Genomic DNA, 15,412 nt, shown 5'->3' with positions numbered 1-15,412 from the left:
ATACTGCAGATTTTCTGTTAAAAATATGAGTTGCACATTATAGTAGGTTTTCCATTATAGTGTCACCACTTATACTGCAGTACTAATCATGGGCAGTCACATATAATGGACAAATGACTCATCATTAAACACAGAAGTCAAATACAAAGACAATGTTTGTGACATTTTAATGCACTGCACGTTGATTTCAAGTAAACTTGAATCTGTAAGTGGTTTACAGTAGGTGTTTGCACTAGTTAAAGTGTGATTAAAATGGGTTTAAATTACTGGCCCCTTATTCTGTAACTATGTCCCCTTGTTCATGACTCTCCCACTAGTGAAAATATCTACCCTGTTGTGCCCCCTTAAGATTTTGTGTGTTTGAATAAGGTCACCCCTCATTCTTCTAAATTCTAAGGAATACAGACCCAAACTGTCTAGCCTCTCTTAATATGAGTTGCATGGAGTCAAATCCAATTTGGGGATGAACACCATTGGTCTGTAACCAATGTCTTCAATTTAAATAAGCACAGTTATAATGGCATGAGGGAGGAGTTGTCTAAGGTGAACTGGGAAAGCAAGCTAAGAGATAGGTTAGTAGACGAACAGTGGCAGATATTCAAACAGCTGGTCTATAAGGCTCCCAATCAAAAAGAGGGATTCCATGAGAAAGAGACACAATCTGTGGTTCACAAAGGAGGTAAAGGATAATGTTAAATGGAAAAGCAGGGTATACAAGTGGCAAGGGCTCTGTCTATACTTCTCGCTGCCTCGGTAAAGCAGCCAGCATAATCAAAGACCCCACCCACCCACTCCAGACATTCTCTCTTCTCCCCTCTCCCAGCGGGCAGAAGATACAAAAGCCGGAAAGCAGTACCACCAGACTCAAGGACAGCTTCTATTCCACTGTTATAAAATGATTGAATGATTCCCTAGTACAATAGGGTGGACTCTTGACCTCACAATCTACCTCGTTATGACCTTGCGCCTTATTGTCTGCCTGCACTGCACTTTCTCTGTAACTGTAACACTTTATTCTGCATTCTATTATTATTTTACCTTGTACTACCTCAATGCACTGCATAATGAATTGATCTGTATGAACGGTATGCAAGACGAATTTTTCACTGTACCTTGGTACTTGTGACAATAATAAACCAATTTAGACCAGAGGATTTGGAATGTTTTAAGATCCAGCAGGAGAAGACTAAAGGGAGAAAATGAATTTCATGAGAAAGCTTGCATGTAAAATAAAAACAAACAGTAAAACTTTCTATCGATACACAAGTAGGAAGTTGGCGGTGAAGATAAATGTAGGTCCTCTAGAGAATGAGGCTGGTGAATAAATAACAGCAAACAAATAAATGACAGATATCCTGAATAATATTTTTGCATCAGTCTTCACCATGGAAGGCATTGGTAATAGTCCCACAATACCAGATGGGCTAATTTCAAATAATGTGATCAAACTTAGAAAAGTCCCAATTATGAGGGATAGAATATTGGAGAAACCCTTGGGGGGGGTTGGGGGGGGTTGGTGGTTGGGCAGGCAATTCACCAGGACCCAATAGACTACAAGCTAGGCTTTTAAAGGAAGTGGCTACAGAGATATTGGACCCATTGGTTGAAACTTTTATTACTGGGGTACCAGAAGACTGCAGAACAGCCAATGTGACTCCGTCGTTCAAAGAAGAAAAGCAGAAGGCGGGGAACTACAGGCCATTTAGTTTACAGTTTAACAGCTATTATTGGCAAGATGCCAGAGTCAATAATCAAAGAGGAAACAGCTAATCATTTAGGAAACCTGAATGTAATTAAACTTTGTCAACATGATTTTATGAAAGGCTTGACAAATTTGATCGAATTCTTTGACGATGTAACAGGAAGAGTTTATAGAGGGGAACCCGTAGATGTAATGTATTTATATTTCCAAAGGGAATTTGACAACATGCCACGTAAGAGGCTGTGGTGCATAAGTATCCTCCAGTGGTATTGGAGGAAGTGTGTTAGAGTGGGTTGAAAACTGGCTGTCTCATTAGAAATCAGAGGGTTGGAATAAATGGGTCCTCTTCAGACTGGAAAGAGATAAGTGGTGGAGTACTGCAGGGATGAGTCCTTGCCCCATAATTATTCACTATTTACACTAAAAACCTGGAGGAAAAAACAGTATGTAAGGTTTCCAAATTTGAAAATAGGTGGAAGGCCATGTTGTGATGAGGATGGCACAAGAAATTCTGCAGATGCTGGAATCTGGAGCAATACACAAAAAGTGCTGGAGGAACTCAGCAGGTCAGGCAGCATCTATGGAGGGATATTAGTTGACATTTATATATTAGGTATAGAGGGATATATATTAGATATGGAGTTGACATTTTGGGCCAAGACCCTTCATCAGGACTGGAAAAGCAGAAGCCAGAATAAGAAGGTAGGTAGGGGGGAGGGGAGTGGGAGGAGCACATGCAGGCAGGTGATAGGTGGGTTGAGGTGAGAGGGGGAAGGTAGGTCGGGGGTGGGGGGAGACGTTGTAATAAGCTGAGAGATGATAGGTAGAAGAGCCGAGGGGCTGAAGAAAACAAAATCTGGTAGGAGAGGGCAGAGGACCATGGAATAAAGGATGGAGGAGGGGAGGATAGGAGATGGGCAGGTCATCAAGGTGGGGGGAAGGGAGCCACAGGAATAAGACAAGACAAAGGAGTGGGGGGGGGGGATAAAAATAAGGGGTGGGGTTACGGAGAAATTGATGTTGAGGCCATCAGGTTGGAGACTCCCAAGGCAGAATATGAGGTGTTGTTCCTCCAACCTGCATCTGGCCTCAACATGGCAGTAGAGGAGGCCATGGATAGACATGTCAGTATGGGAGAGGGATGTGGAATTGAAGTGACTGGCCACTGGGAGGTCCTGGCTGTTATGGCGGATGGACCGAAAGTGCTCGATGAAGCAGTCACCCAATCTGTGTCGGGTCTCACCGATGCACAGGAGGCTGCACCAGATGCAATAAATGACACCATCAGACTCACAGGTGAAGCACTGCCTCACCTGGAAGGATTGTCTGGGACCCTGAATAGTTGTGAGGGAGGAGATATAGGGACGGTGTAGCACTTGGTGCGGTTGCAGGCATAAGTGCCGGGGGGTTATCAGTGGGGTGGGACGAGTGGACAAGGAAGTCGCGGAGAGAGCGGTCTCTGCGGAAAGCAGAGAGAGAGAGTGAGGGGAAGATGTGCCTGGTGGTAGGATCCCGTTGGAGATGGCAGAAGTAACAGTGAATGATGTGTTGGATGGCGAGGCTCGTGGGGTGGTAGCTGAGGACTAGGGGAACCCTATCCCTGTTATGTTGGGGAGGTGGTGAGGGTAGACATGTGGGAAGTGGAGGAGATATGGGTAAGGGCAGCATTGATGGTGATGGAAGGGAAACCCTAGTTGCTGAAAAAGGAGGACATCTCTGATGTCCTAGAATGGAAGGCCTCATCATGGGAACAAATGTGGCGGAGGCGGAGGAACTAGGAGAAGGGGATGGCATCCTTACAAGTGACAGGGTGGGAAGAGGTGTAGTCAAGGTCACTGTGGGAGTCAGTTGGTTTGTAGAAGCTAACTGTGGTTAATCTGTCTCCAGAGATGGAGACAGAGAGATCCAGAAAGGGGAGAGAGGTGTCAGAGATGAACCAAGTGAATCTGAGGGCAGGGTGGAAGTTGGAGGCAAAGTTGATGAAATTGACAAGCTCAGCACAGGTGCAGGAAGCAGCCCCAATACAGTCATCAGTGAGGGTACTGTGATTCTGCAATGGGATATAGGTAGATTGAGCAAGTGGGCTAACAACTGGCAAATGGAGTTTAATCTGGGTTATGCACTTCAAAAAGAGAAATCAAAAGGCACATTATCTAAATGGTGAGAGACTGCAAATGAGTGAAATATGAGGGATTTAAGTATTCTGGTGCAGGAATCACAAAAAGCTAGCAGGCGGGTCCCACAAGTAGTTGAGAAGGCAAGCATCATTTTGGCCTTCAATACAAATGGGTTGGAGTTAGAAATAGTGAAGTTTTGTTGCATTGTACAGGGTGCTGGTGAGGCTTCACCTGGAAAACTGCATACTGTTCTTGTCCCCTTAAAAAAAGATATAGCAATATTGGATCATTAAAAATATTTAAAGTGGAGGTGGATAAATATTTGATAGATCAAGGAATAGAGGGATATGGAGAAATGGCACAGAGAGGCGTTGAAGCTAGCACAGAATCGGCCATGATCATATTAAATGGCAGGGTAGGCTTGAAGTTCCTGATGGCCTACTCCTGCTTCTGTTTTCTAGTGTTCTTGAATCGTCTGCCAAATAAGAATTTTTCACAGTGATCCCCAAGGGACTCGCTACCTGCTTATTTCTACAGAGGGGTCTCATTCTGGCTATATTGTTTGCACTTATTCAAGGTGAGAGCTGAATGTGCATCATGGCCCAGTTGGACAGTATTGCACAAAATTCCTAAAAAGGGCAGCAGCCGCAGGGTGAACTTTTTTTGAAGATAGCTAATAATAATAATTTTGTGTGGCGATTACACGTCATTATCTTAAACTATTCTTCATGGTTAAAATATTTTCATCAAAGGGACAGTTTTCCAAAATATTGTTTCTTTCCAGTGAGCACTGCATTTCTACATGGTTGGTCAGTAACACCATTTGTAAAGTTAATTCATTCCATTTTAAACAAAGGATCTAAACCGTGGTAGCTAATGGAATTTGAATTAAACTTGCTCCTGTCCCATGCTAAAAGCACATTTTCTTCATTGAAGACAACAGCAAGTTTTAGCGGCTGATGGAAATATCTGAAAACGCAAGAGTATGACAACACAAAATCATGCACCTCTTTTAAGTTCAAACATCAAATTATTAGTAACGTTGTTTACTCTTTAAAGTCTCTCTTCAGTGCCTTGAAATACGCATGTGAAATTCTAACAACTGACCCACCGGGTGGTGCTGCTCACATTAAAATCGAAACCTTCACTTATCTTTTCACCTACCTGGCAAAGATGGATGGGGAATTTCCTGATGCTAAAATTGAAGAACTGCTTCTAACCCTAGAGGAAGATGTGTAAGTATAACATGGAATCCAGTCTTTTCTGAAAAGATGCATGTAGAATTACAGGTATGTCATTAGTTGCTTTCAGAGGCACTAATGATATGAATGTCATCAGAACTGGGCTCACTTATTGCCTTTCTGCTGTTGCCTCTTAGTTTTCTTAACTAATTTCTGTTAATGATAATAAAACAAAATCTGTAAATTTATATATTAAAAATAATGGGCACTGGTAGTTCCCCACAGGCTTAACAGGTTTAGATGGTCACCACCCAAACCATAAAAAGCAGCAAGTCTACAGACCTCAGCTTTGGCAGCAACAGTGATGCACAGCATTCTTGGGGCAGGAATTGGAAAATTGGCTATGGTGCTTGAACCAGATGTTCTTCTGAAAAGCTGTAATCTAGTTAGACAGGGATCCATACTATGTTGGCGCCAGAAGCATGGCGACACTTGCAGGCTGCTCCCAGAGTACTCTACGCAAAAGATGCATTTCACTGTGTGTTTCAATGTATATGTGACGAATAAAGATATCTTAAAAATCTTAAATCCACCCCCACATATCCCAGCAATAATTAAATGCTTGCTGATATTCACCAGCCAAGTCAACATGCCACTGAGGTGAACACAAGCATACATTCAGCAGGATGGGACGAGGGAAGAAAATAAGCAAAAAAAAATCATTTACAGTGTAGAGTATCTTAAAGACAGTGAGATAAGATTTCAGATGGGCCATTTGCAGAAGTGTGGGTTTTTGGTAGCCTCAAAACTTTGGGGGTAATGTTACCCCTAGACGATGATATAGAATAGTTACATATTGTGCACATATATGAGTGTTTATGTGCATTTCTATCTGTGACTGTGCATGGCTTTTAAATATGCAGTAATTATTATTCACACCGTATTTCACCATGCAGATATCATTAAAAAGAACAGTCCATTAATTGTATGATAATGCTTTATGAAGAATGTCAGCTAGAAATCTAGGAGAATGACCTGTGCCATGGGATTTTTAAAGTGTTCTGTCTGGACTCAGAATTTTATTCCATTCATTGATTATTCTCTGTCTGAGGAAGATTTTTATTTGTAATTTTACTTTTAACTTGATTTGATATTTTGTCCAATGCTTTATTCTCCCATTTTCTCACCACTGTTCTCTGTACTGCCTCTAGCATTTGAAAGTCTCTTTTGTTTCTTCCTGACCAGAAATGTTAATAATATTCAAGGTGTAGTTTGACCGGAGCATTTTACAGTTAGATCATATGTACTTCAGACTTGCATTCCATTGCTTTGGCTGTGTGGTATAAAACATCTCTATAAAACAATCTCAAGTTTTTCCAGAACTAAAGATTGAATTGCAGTGTAAACCTGATCTGTATCACATAATATGCACAGGGAATATTGAAACTTATGATCAGGTGTCTGCTCAAAGCATATTCAGCATTCAGTAAACATTATGCCAAAACATTAAACAGCACGTATGCATCAAAAAGACAGAACCAAACATGGAAAAGCAGATTCAAATAATGGAAGCTTTCCTGCACCTGCAATAGTTAAAGGGATGGAATAATTAAAGCAATTGATCTGTGAATTATTCAGGTAAAGCCTTCCATATTTTGGAGGAGGGGTAGGCCTTGAGCATTCCAATTCTTTGTCAAGGTGTTCACTGCTGCTAATGTTAATTCAATCATCATCAGCAAAAGATCATGGAAAAGATTGTGAATCATTCCGCATATGCACAAGAAACTTCCTCTAGCAGCATTGGAAAAAATTGTTGTAGGTTCCTTATGAATTGTCGATTTAGCAAATATTTTCATATGGAAATGAATTTCTGCTACAAAGTTTCTTCCAAGCTTCAGCTTCATCTATTGAATAGTATAATATCATTCATGGCTTCTGAACAACCCAAATGGCTTTACCCCCTACAAAATACTCCTGAGGTATAGCAGCTTGAAATGTTGACAGCACAATAGCCAAAATAAAAAAATAGTTGAAGAGAAAAAGGCCAAACCTTCTGTTGAGAATCTTGAAGCCATGCATTGGGAACACACAGAGGTGTTGCATAGGGAGTGGAAGGAGCACCCAACCTCTGTGTAAGAGTCCGCAGTTCCCACGTTGGCTTCATTATCAGACTCAGAATCCACAAAGCCAGTGTGGAAGCAAGTCATCCTCGATCCTAAGGGACTACCTAAATAGAACATGTGTTATATTTGGCAATAGAGGCCAGTCAGCATCATCTTAGACAGGTCCTCAGGGTTGAGGATGGCTGCTTCCACTCCAGTTCCGTGGGTTCTGAGTTGGCCGAAGAGTCCACAGACTGAAGCGTCTGCAGGATAACTATTGTTTGACAGGATGTGTGGTTGGGTTATTTGGGATGTTGAGTGCATCTCCCTCATTTTGTGCATGGCTTCTGCATGCTCCTGGCATTGAGATGAGAGGTGCTGCTTCTCCATTTTGAGCAGTCATTCTCATGAGTTGAATGTTTCTTTTTTTCATGGAGGCCTTGAAAATGTTCTTGCCCTGATAGAGCTCAAGAGTGTTTATTGTGGGAGTCTAGTGTCAATCTTGTAGATGTATCCCACCCAGTAGAGCTGGTTGAGTATAATCAGAGCCTGGTAGATTTGCTAGAGGGCACTAACATTGATGCATCTAATTTGTCAATGGATATTAAAGGTTTTGCTGAAATTGCCTAGGTGGTCCACAATAGGATATCCATGACTCCAAAGCACACAGGCAGGCATGGATCACTGCTACATGGCCTTTGAACACTTTTAATTTCCTCAGTAGGCCAATGACTATGCTGTACAGGAGGCAGTGGGGAATTTCATCATCAATATCTGCCTTGAGGACTGGCTCCCAAGATACAGAAAGAGATCCATGTTTTCCATGGTCTTGTTCTGGATTTTAAAGAGCAGGCACAATCCTGTAGGAAGGGCACGGGTTGATAAAGAATCTTTTATCTTTCCAAGTGTTGTGTGAGGCCCATCCTCTCATACGCTTCAGGGAAGGTGAAATTGACGACTAGCTGTTTGGTCTCTGTTAGGCAGAAGCATTGTCTCCTACAAGTTGAATGATCTTGGTTCAAGAGGGCATTGTAAACCATTTGGAACCCAGTGGAACAAAATAGTTTGCTCTGGACCTTCTGAGAGAATTGCTAGGCACATGGATTTAAGTCTCAATTTTGGTATAAACGTTCTGTACCTGAGCCTCAGTTGTTCATAATTTACATCAGCAATTTAGATGAGGGAACTGAATTTAAAATACACATGTTTGCTAATAATGGAAAACTAATTTGGAAGATTAGCTGTGAGGCAGATGTAAAGAGGCAGCAAGTAAATATAACACAAAAACAGAAAATACTAGAAATATTCAGCGTGCTAGGGAGCATCTACGGAAAGAAAAATAAAGTTAACCTTTCATATTGAGATGCTTCATTAGAATTGGAAAAGAGAGAAAACAAATTAATATCAAGTTGCAGAGAGAATCCCCTCAGTATTAATCACCAAACTTCTAAACCTGGGCCTCTTACCCCCCTCTGTAACTGGATCCTCATCGGGACGCCACAGTCAGTATAGATCAGTGATAACGTCTCCTTCTCACTGACAATCAACACAGGCGCACCTCAAGGATGCGTGCATAGCCCACTGCTCTATTCTCTCTACATATAACTGTATGGCTAAGCACAGCTTAAACGCTGTTTATAAATTCACAGATGACACCGTTGTTGTTGGTAAAATCTCAGATGGCAATGAGGAGGCATACAGGAGTGAGGTAGATCAGCTGATTGAGTGGTGTCACAATAACAACCTTGCACTCAACTTCAGCAAGACCAAGGAATTGATTGTGGACTTCAGGAAGAGGAAGTCAGGAGAACACGCACCAGTCCTCATTGAGGGGTCAGCGGTGTAAAGGGTGAGCAGCTTTAAGTTCCTGGGTGTCAACATCTCTGAGGATCTGTCCTTGGCCCAACACATTGATGCAATCATGAAGAAGGCATGCCGGTGGCTCTACTTCATTAGGAGTTTGAGGAGATTTGGTATGTCACTAAAGACTCTTGTAAATTTCTATAGATGTATGGTGGACAGCATTCTGTCTGGTTGCGTCACAGCCAGGTATGAAAGCTCCAATGCAGAGGATCACAAGAGGCTGCAGAGGGTTGTAGACTCAGCTAGCTCCATCACAAGCACAACCCTCTCCACCATCGAGGATATCTTCAAGAGGCAGTGCCTCAAGGTGGCGGCATCCATCATTAAGGACCCTCACCATCCGGGACATGCCCTCTTCTTGTTACTACCATCAGGGAGGAGGTACAGGAGCCTGAAAACCCACACTCAACTATTCAGGACCAGCTTCTTCCCCGCCATCATCAGATTTCTGAACGGTCTGTGAACCCTTGAACACTACCTCATTGTTCCTTTTGCACTATTTATTTATTTTGTAATTTATAGTTTTTTATGTCTTTGCACTGTACTGCTGCTGCAAAACAATAAATCTCACGTCACATAAGACGGTGATAATAAACCTGATTCTGAATTGGGGGGAGGTATGCCTGGGACTCTGATAGGGTGAAGCCAGGGTTGCCGAGGTGATTGGCTATTAATGAAGTTATCTGGTTGATGGGTTAATGAGGGCAAAGCTGTGAAATGCACAGCTATAGAAAATGCCTCGTGGGTCAACTATGCTAAAAAGAGTAATAAAATGATTTTTTTTAAATAGTGAGAAACTAATAAATGTTGTCATTCAGTGGAATTGACAGGCAGTGGCAAAGTTTGGTGCTTGTACAAGATTCACAGAAAGTACAGATATATATCAAGTATTCATAAAGACAAATGTTATTGTTATGTTAGCCTTTATTGCAAAGGGATTAAAGTATTAGAATAGGTAAAACTTTTGCTGCAGTTGAAAAGGGCTTTGGCTAGACAACACGTTGTCCCCTTACCTAACAACTGAGTTATTTGCTTTGGAGTTATTGCAATGAATGTTCACTAGATTGGTAGAAAGTAAGGAGAATGGGCCTCTATTTTCTGAACTTTAAGTCATCTCTTTGAAAAATGTAAAATTCTCAGGATGGATACTGAGAGGCTTCTTCCCCTGACTAGAAGATACTGCTACAGGACAAGGTATCAGCCACTTAGTACCGTGATCGACTTTTTTTTTCAAATTAACCCCCGATATTGCATTAGATTCTCAGGAGAAGGAAACGGTAGGGAAGTTGGAGTTGATCAAGAAAATCAGTCATTAATGTGTTGAATAGAGGAGGGTCATATGACTGACACTGTCCCCTCTTAAGTTCTTAAAATGTACTTTTTTGGTCACTTTTTAAATGTGGCCTGACTAGACTGGTCTGTGTCATTTTAATTACTTTTAATTCACAGTTATGCCTTAAGATCTGGCTTTGGAGTTTCAATTTCTGGGTGATAGCATCAGTACATCTAAAACAGCTAATAACCTACAGAGTGAAGCTGCTGCTTTCCCAGTTTGTGTTTCATCCTGGTCATAGCATGGGATTTGCTAGTTGGATATCAATGACCTGGAACAAGGAATTTTAGTAGTCCAGTTGAGTTTAAAGCTGCCTACCACATGGCTATACCACAGATGCCTATGACATCAAAGAGAGGTGTTATTCAGAAGAAATGCAACATGCTTGGTAGTGGTATCAAAAATATAATTGTATTCCATATGCTCTCCTGCACACAGAGAGACAGTCCATTTGGCTCTGCTGGACGATGCTGGTTTTCAAGTTTCTTCTTGTCACTGTATTCTCATATGCCTCAGTTTCCTAATGTATGACAAACCCATAGCTAAATGGATTAATTAATACTAATTACCTCAACCCACTCCATACAGCAGCAATTGCATCCTGTTCAAATGTTTATTATGATGTATTACTGGTTATTTATTTCCATAAAATTATATGTTTCCACTCTATCAAATTTCTTCATAATTTGAAGGTGGTCTCTTAGTGATCCTTTTCCAGAAGTAAGAGCTGCAGCCTGTTTGATAGTTGCATCTTCTCATTTCTGTCAACGTCCTTCCAAGTCTTTTGTAGTCTTCTATATCTTGTCCAATACTTCAATATCATTTTTAGTCTTCAGCATCCCTGGAGGTTGAGTGTGCCTTGCTCCCACTTCAGTTCTGAGATGATTGAAGTACCCTATCCCGTAGGTGAGGGAGATGGTTCTTGATGGTCATGTGGATGTGTCACTTGAGGTGTTGTGTATTCCTCCTACTGTGTTTGCATTTGGCCTCCATATGTTTCTGTTGTAAAGACTTGGCATGTTCTGTGCCTTCCAGATACTACTCCATTTTGTGTACTCACAAGGCAGGGACACCCATGAGTTGGTGACAGTGTTTCCTCTGCCTTCTTAGAAATCTTAGTGCTGAGAAATGGCTCCTGATATATAGAAAGTTAACCTTGTTTCCCAGTGTCTCGTGGTGCACCTTGGTGGGGTGGAATGTGGAAAGTCAGTGTTTGCAACAGAGACAGGTTGGTGGAGAACTTTATGAGAGACAGCAACTTCTCCCTGATGGGACTTCACCAGTATGAGGCTCACCATCTTGTATGGTTGAGTGAAGGAGTCAACAATGACTTGGAGTGTGGCCTTCAAATACGGACAAGTGCTAGTGTCATCTGAATACAGTAAACTGATGTTCATTCTGTGGTGAAGACAATGAAGGTTGAACATTTTGTTGTTCATTCTGCAGATTAATTCAGGCAGGAAGCTTGTTGCTACTGGTGTAGCATTACCATGAGGGAGTTGAGAAAAGGGTTGGTGTAATGACACAGCTTTACTTCACCCCAGTCAGGGTGATGGACCTTTAGGATTATGTCTTGCATGACATCACATCACTGATGTAAAATGGGAATGAATTTCCAAGGACAGCCAGATTTGGTTGAATTAATCAGTGGTTTCAGTGAGGTTGAGAAAGGCCATTGCTGTTCTACATTTTCCTTGGATTTATAGTTCATTTTTTGTTTTAAAATAAGATTGTACTAGAAGTAACCAGTGAAAGTTTAGTCCAAGTTAGTCCAAAAGGGTTGGCTTTCTCCTGTGTGTTCCAGACATGGAAATGACCGAGAAGTCCCCACTCAAATTTCCAATAAGGCAAAACAACCCAAAAATAACAATTACTCAGGAATAAAATATTTCTAATTGCAAATACTGAGGGGATAAAAACATTATTGTGTAATTGAATTTCCAGACAGTCTCCAAAGAGAGGAAGAACTCAGATTTGTTCTCCATCTCATGGTAAATTAGAAACAATCTTACATTGGCAATAAGTAAAAGCTTTAATTTGCTGGTGACCAGAATAGTGCTTTTACTGGGTCAGCCCAGACTTACATCTGATAGGCTTAGCCGAATTTGGACTGAGCTGAGTTTTGCTGCTGCTCGTAGGCTGTTTGCTAATCCCTGCTGCTTAACTATATACAAAAATAACATTGCACAAATCAAAATGAAATACAAGCAAGATTATTCAAAGAAGTGCCTCTGTTTAAAATTACAAAATTTCCTTATGCTTATGGATGATGCTTGTAAATAACTGTTACCTGTTCCTGAATTGCACTAATGGTTTTTATAATTGATTTATTTCTATTTTTATTACTATTCTTGCCCTCTTGAACAAAACAGATAATTGCCTCTGTGTTACAAAGCTAAAATGGGAACTGTAGAGTCTGGGTGACTGCACCTCCTCACTCTCTTTATTCACTTCATCTCTGAATTGAAGTTTCTATAGGAGATCCCACATTAGTCATAAATCAAAATTTACATTTAAAAACATGCAGCAAAGAAGACATATTTAACTAATCTTTCTAAAATTATGAAAGATTTTGTACAGGGGAAAACTCTCTCAGCAGGTTTCAGTGAGATCACCTCTCATTCTTTTAAACTACATGGAATATAGGCTAATCCTACCTCAGGAATCCCCAATACCTGCACTGTTGCTAAGGCAAGTAAATGCTTCCTTAGGTGTGCAGCCCAAAATTGCTGACAGTTCTCTAGATATGGTCTCAATGTAATCCTGCACGACTGCAGCAACACTCTTGGCCTAGAAAATAAACAGTGCCTATAAAAGCATACTAATGTGGCATTGGTGATGGGTCAACATTTATTTTGCTTGAAGACCTTTCCACTGCAAAACTCATGGCATCATGTACTAGAGGGTACTCTTTACACCATCAAAGCTCCCTTTTTATATGCTCTGGAATTTGGGTAGTTTGTAGATCGCAATCTAGGTCATAAGAGGTGAGGCATCATTTGCTGGGAATCTGGATCTCCAGAGTCAGGTAATGTCATCTTGGGAAAGAGTGGTAGAGTGACCATTAGCTCCTGGGGTTTGGATGGGAGAATGATGGGCAAGGAGCAGTAGGGGAGAGGGTTACGCAGAAGATTATGGGAATAGATAGGGTGACAGGTTAGTGGGGAATATTTTGGTGATGGATGTGAGGCTAGGGGGATGTGGTTGGGTGAGAGGTCAGTGGCAGTGCAGAGAAGGTTCAGTAGGTTGATTTTGGGGATAAATTGGTTGTCTTATGAGGAAACGTTGAGTGTGTTTGAGCAATACTCATTGTAGTTTAAAATAATCAGAGGTGATTTTATTGAAACAAGGTTCTGAGGGGACTTCACGGGGGGGAATGTAGAAATAGGGGGCATAATTTCAGAATAACAGGTCACCCTTTTTGATAGAAATGAGGAGGAATTTCTTCCAGGAAACTGAAGGCTGAGACACTGAATATATTCAAGGCAACGTTCTGGGGGTGGCAGGGGTTGCAGGGGTTATGGAGAGTGGACAGAAAGATGGAGCTGAGGTAAGGATCAGATCAGCTGTGATGTTTTGAATGCCATTTGGCCCACACCTGCTCTAGTTTCTCATGTTCTTTTGTCAGACCAAGTTCACGTTTGGAGGAGCCAGGACTGTGAACTTGTGAGTAATTGCGGTGAGGAGCTGATCAAGTGGGGGTTACAAGCTGAGGTTTGGGGTAGTGGTGCCCCACAGAGAGCCAATGCATAAAACAAGTTTTTTTAAAACACATAAGATCTTCCTGAGGCAGGTTTCCTGTGCTGGACTCCATGATCTCCCTTAAATAATGAAGAAGCACAAATGTTGTATTGGCCTGCTTCTAGATGACAGGCCTAGGTTGAGCATACGCATAGTTCAAAATCATTAAGTGATGTCCAGGCATGCATCATATGCCACTAAATACCATTGCTTTAGAGGCCCAAAGGAGCTGGAATGAAAATTGTACACTTTATGGAACTTACAGAAAGTCCACGATTTTTCTTTGTGATTCATATGTTTTTATTGAAATTGATTTGCAAAGCAGGAGAGAGCATGTTACTAGGCCGATCCATTTCCCAGTCACTTTATTGGTATATTCCAGCCCTCTTTCAATAAAGACCAAAATGACATTTATCTTCCTAATTCCTTCTTACATTTGCATGTTAATTTAACATGATTGATGTATGAGCTGGGACATCTGTGGAAGCTTGCATTGTCCCATTGCACAACATAAGGAGTCCACTGGCTCAGCAAAGGCAGCATAGTGGAAGATCCTGATTCTGGATTAAACTCATGTCAGATATGGACATGAATTTCTGCAGAGAAATGCAGTTGGGTACCAGCAGAAGCATTGGCATCAGGTGGAAGCTTCAATATGACTTTCTAAGTATGTCCTGACCATGTCCTTTGCTCTCTCTCTAACTGACGTGAGGCTGACTTGTCTGCAGTCCCTTATTTTTTCACTTTCTTCTTTCTTGGATAGGGGTGGTACATTTCCGGTGCTTTCAAATCCAATGGTACCATTCAAAAAATCTAGGTAATTTTGGATGATCATCACGAATACATCCATTATCTCTGTAGTTACCTCTTCTAGAAATTATACAATGTATGTCATTAGCTCCAGAGGATTTGTTGGCTTTTAGTCCCCTCAATTTCTGTAGTATTTTCTCTGTCAATATCGATTACATTGAATTCGTCATTCTCATCACATTTCACCTATTTACTTTATTGCCTTTGAATGCTGAGACAATCGTTATTATGACCTATTCAACTTTATGGTGGAGAGGGAAGCCTTTGTCACTGAATGATTTATCATTCTGCATAAGCTATTGGTAGCAAACAGACCTGTTCCATCAGCTAACTATTAATGTCTGAGCAGTGTCCTTTTGACTGTAGTTCTGGATCAATAACAGGAGGCTGAGGGTCTGTAATTTGATCCTTAAAATGTCAGTTAACAAATCTGTAATCATTAATGAACAGCTTCCTCATGTAGCTCTGTTGAAACAACCATCTATTTGAAAGCTTAATATTAGTAGCATTTAGTTTCGTAACTTGAAAGACTAGACCCATAATTCACATAGAATGTGCACTCA

The 15,412-nt window shown here is 41.2% G+C and overlaps 1 protein-coding gene across 1 annotated transcript in view; it reads left to right on the top strand.

Annotated features, from left to right (window-relative positions):
• The window catches only part of ropn1l (rhophilin associated tail protein 1-like), a 55,869-nt gene that overhangs the window by 20,413 nt on the left and 20,044 nt on the right, over positions 1-15,412 (top strand). The window contains exon 5 of the mRNA XM_052016666.1: positions 4,879-5,054. Within this exon, the coding sequence (XP_051872626.1) occupies positions 4,879-5,054 (176 nt within the window). The remainder of the gene's footprint in view (positions 1-4,878; positions 5,055-15,412) is intronic.

The sequence above is a fragment of the Pristis pectinata genome, chromosome 5 (assembly GCF_009764475.1).
Source record: "Pristis pectinata isolate sPriPec2 chromosome 5, sPriPec2.1.pri, whole genome shotgun sequence".
NCBI lineage: Eukaryota > Metazoa > Chordata > Chondrichthyes > Rhinopristiformes > Pristidae > Pristis > Pristis pectinata.
This window is presented reverse-complemented; position numbering and strand designations above follow the sequence as displayed.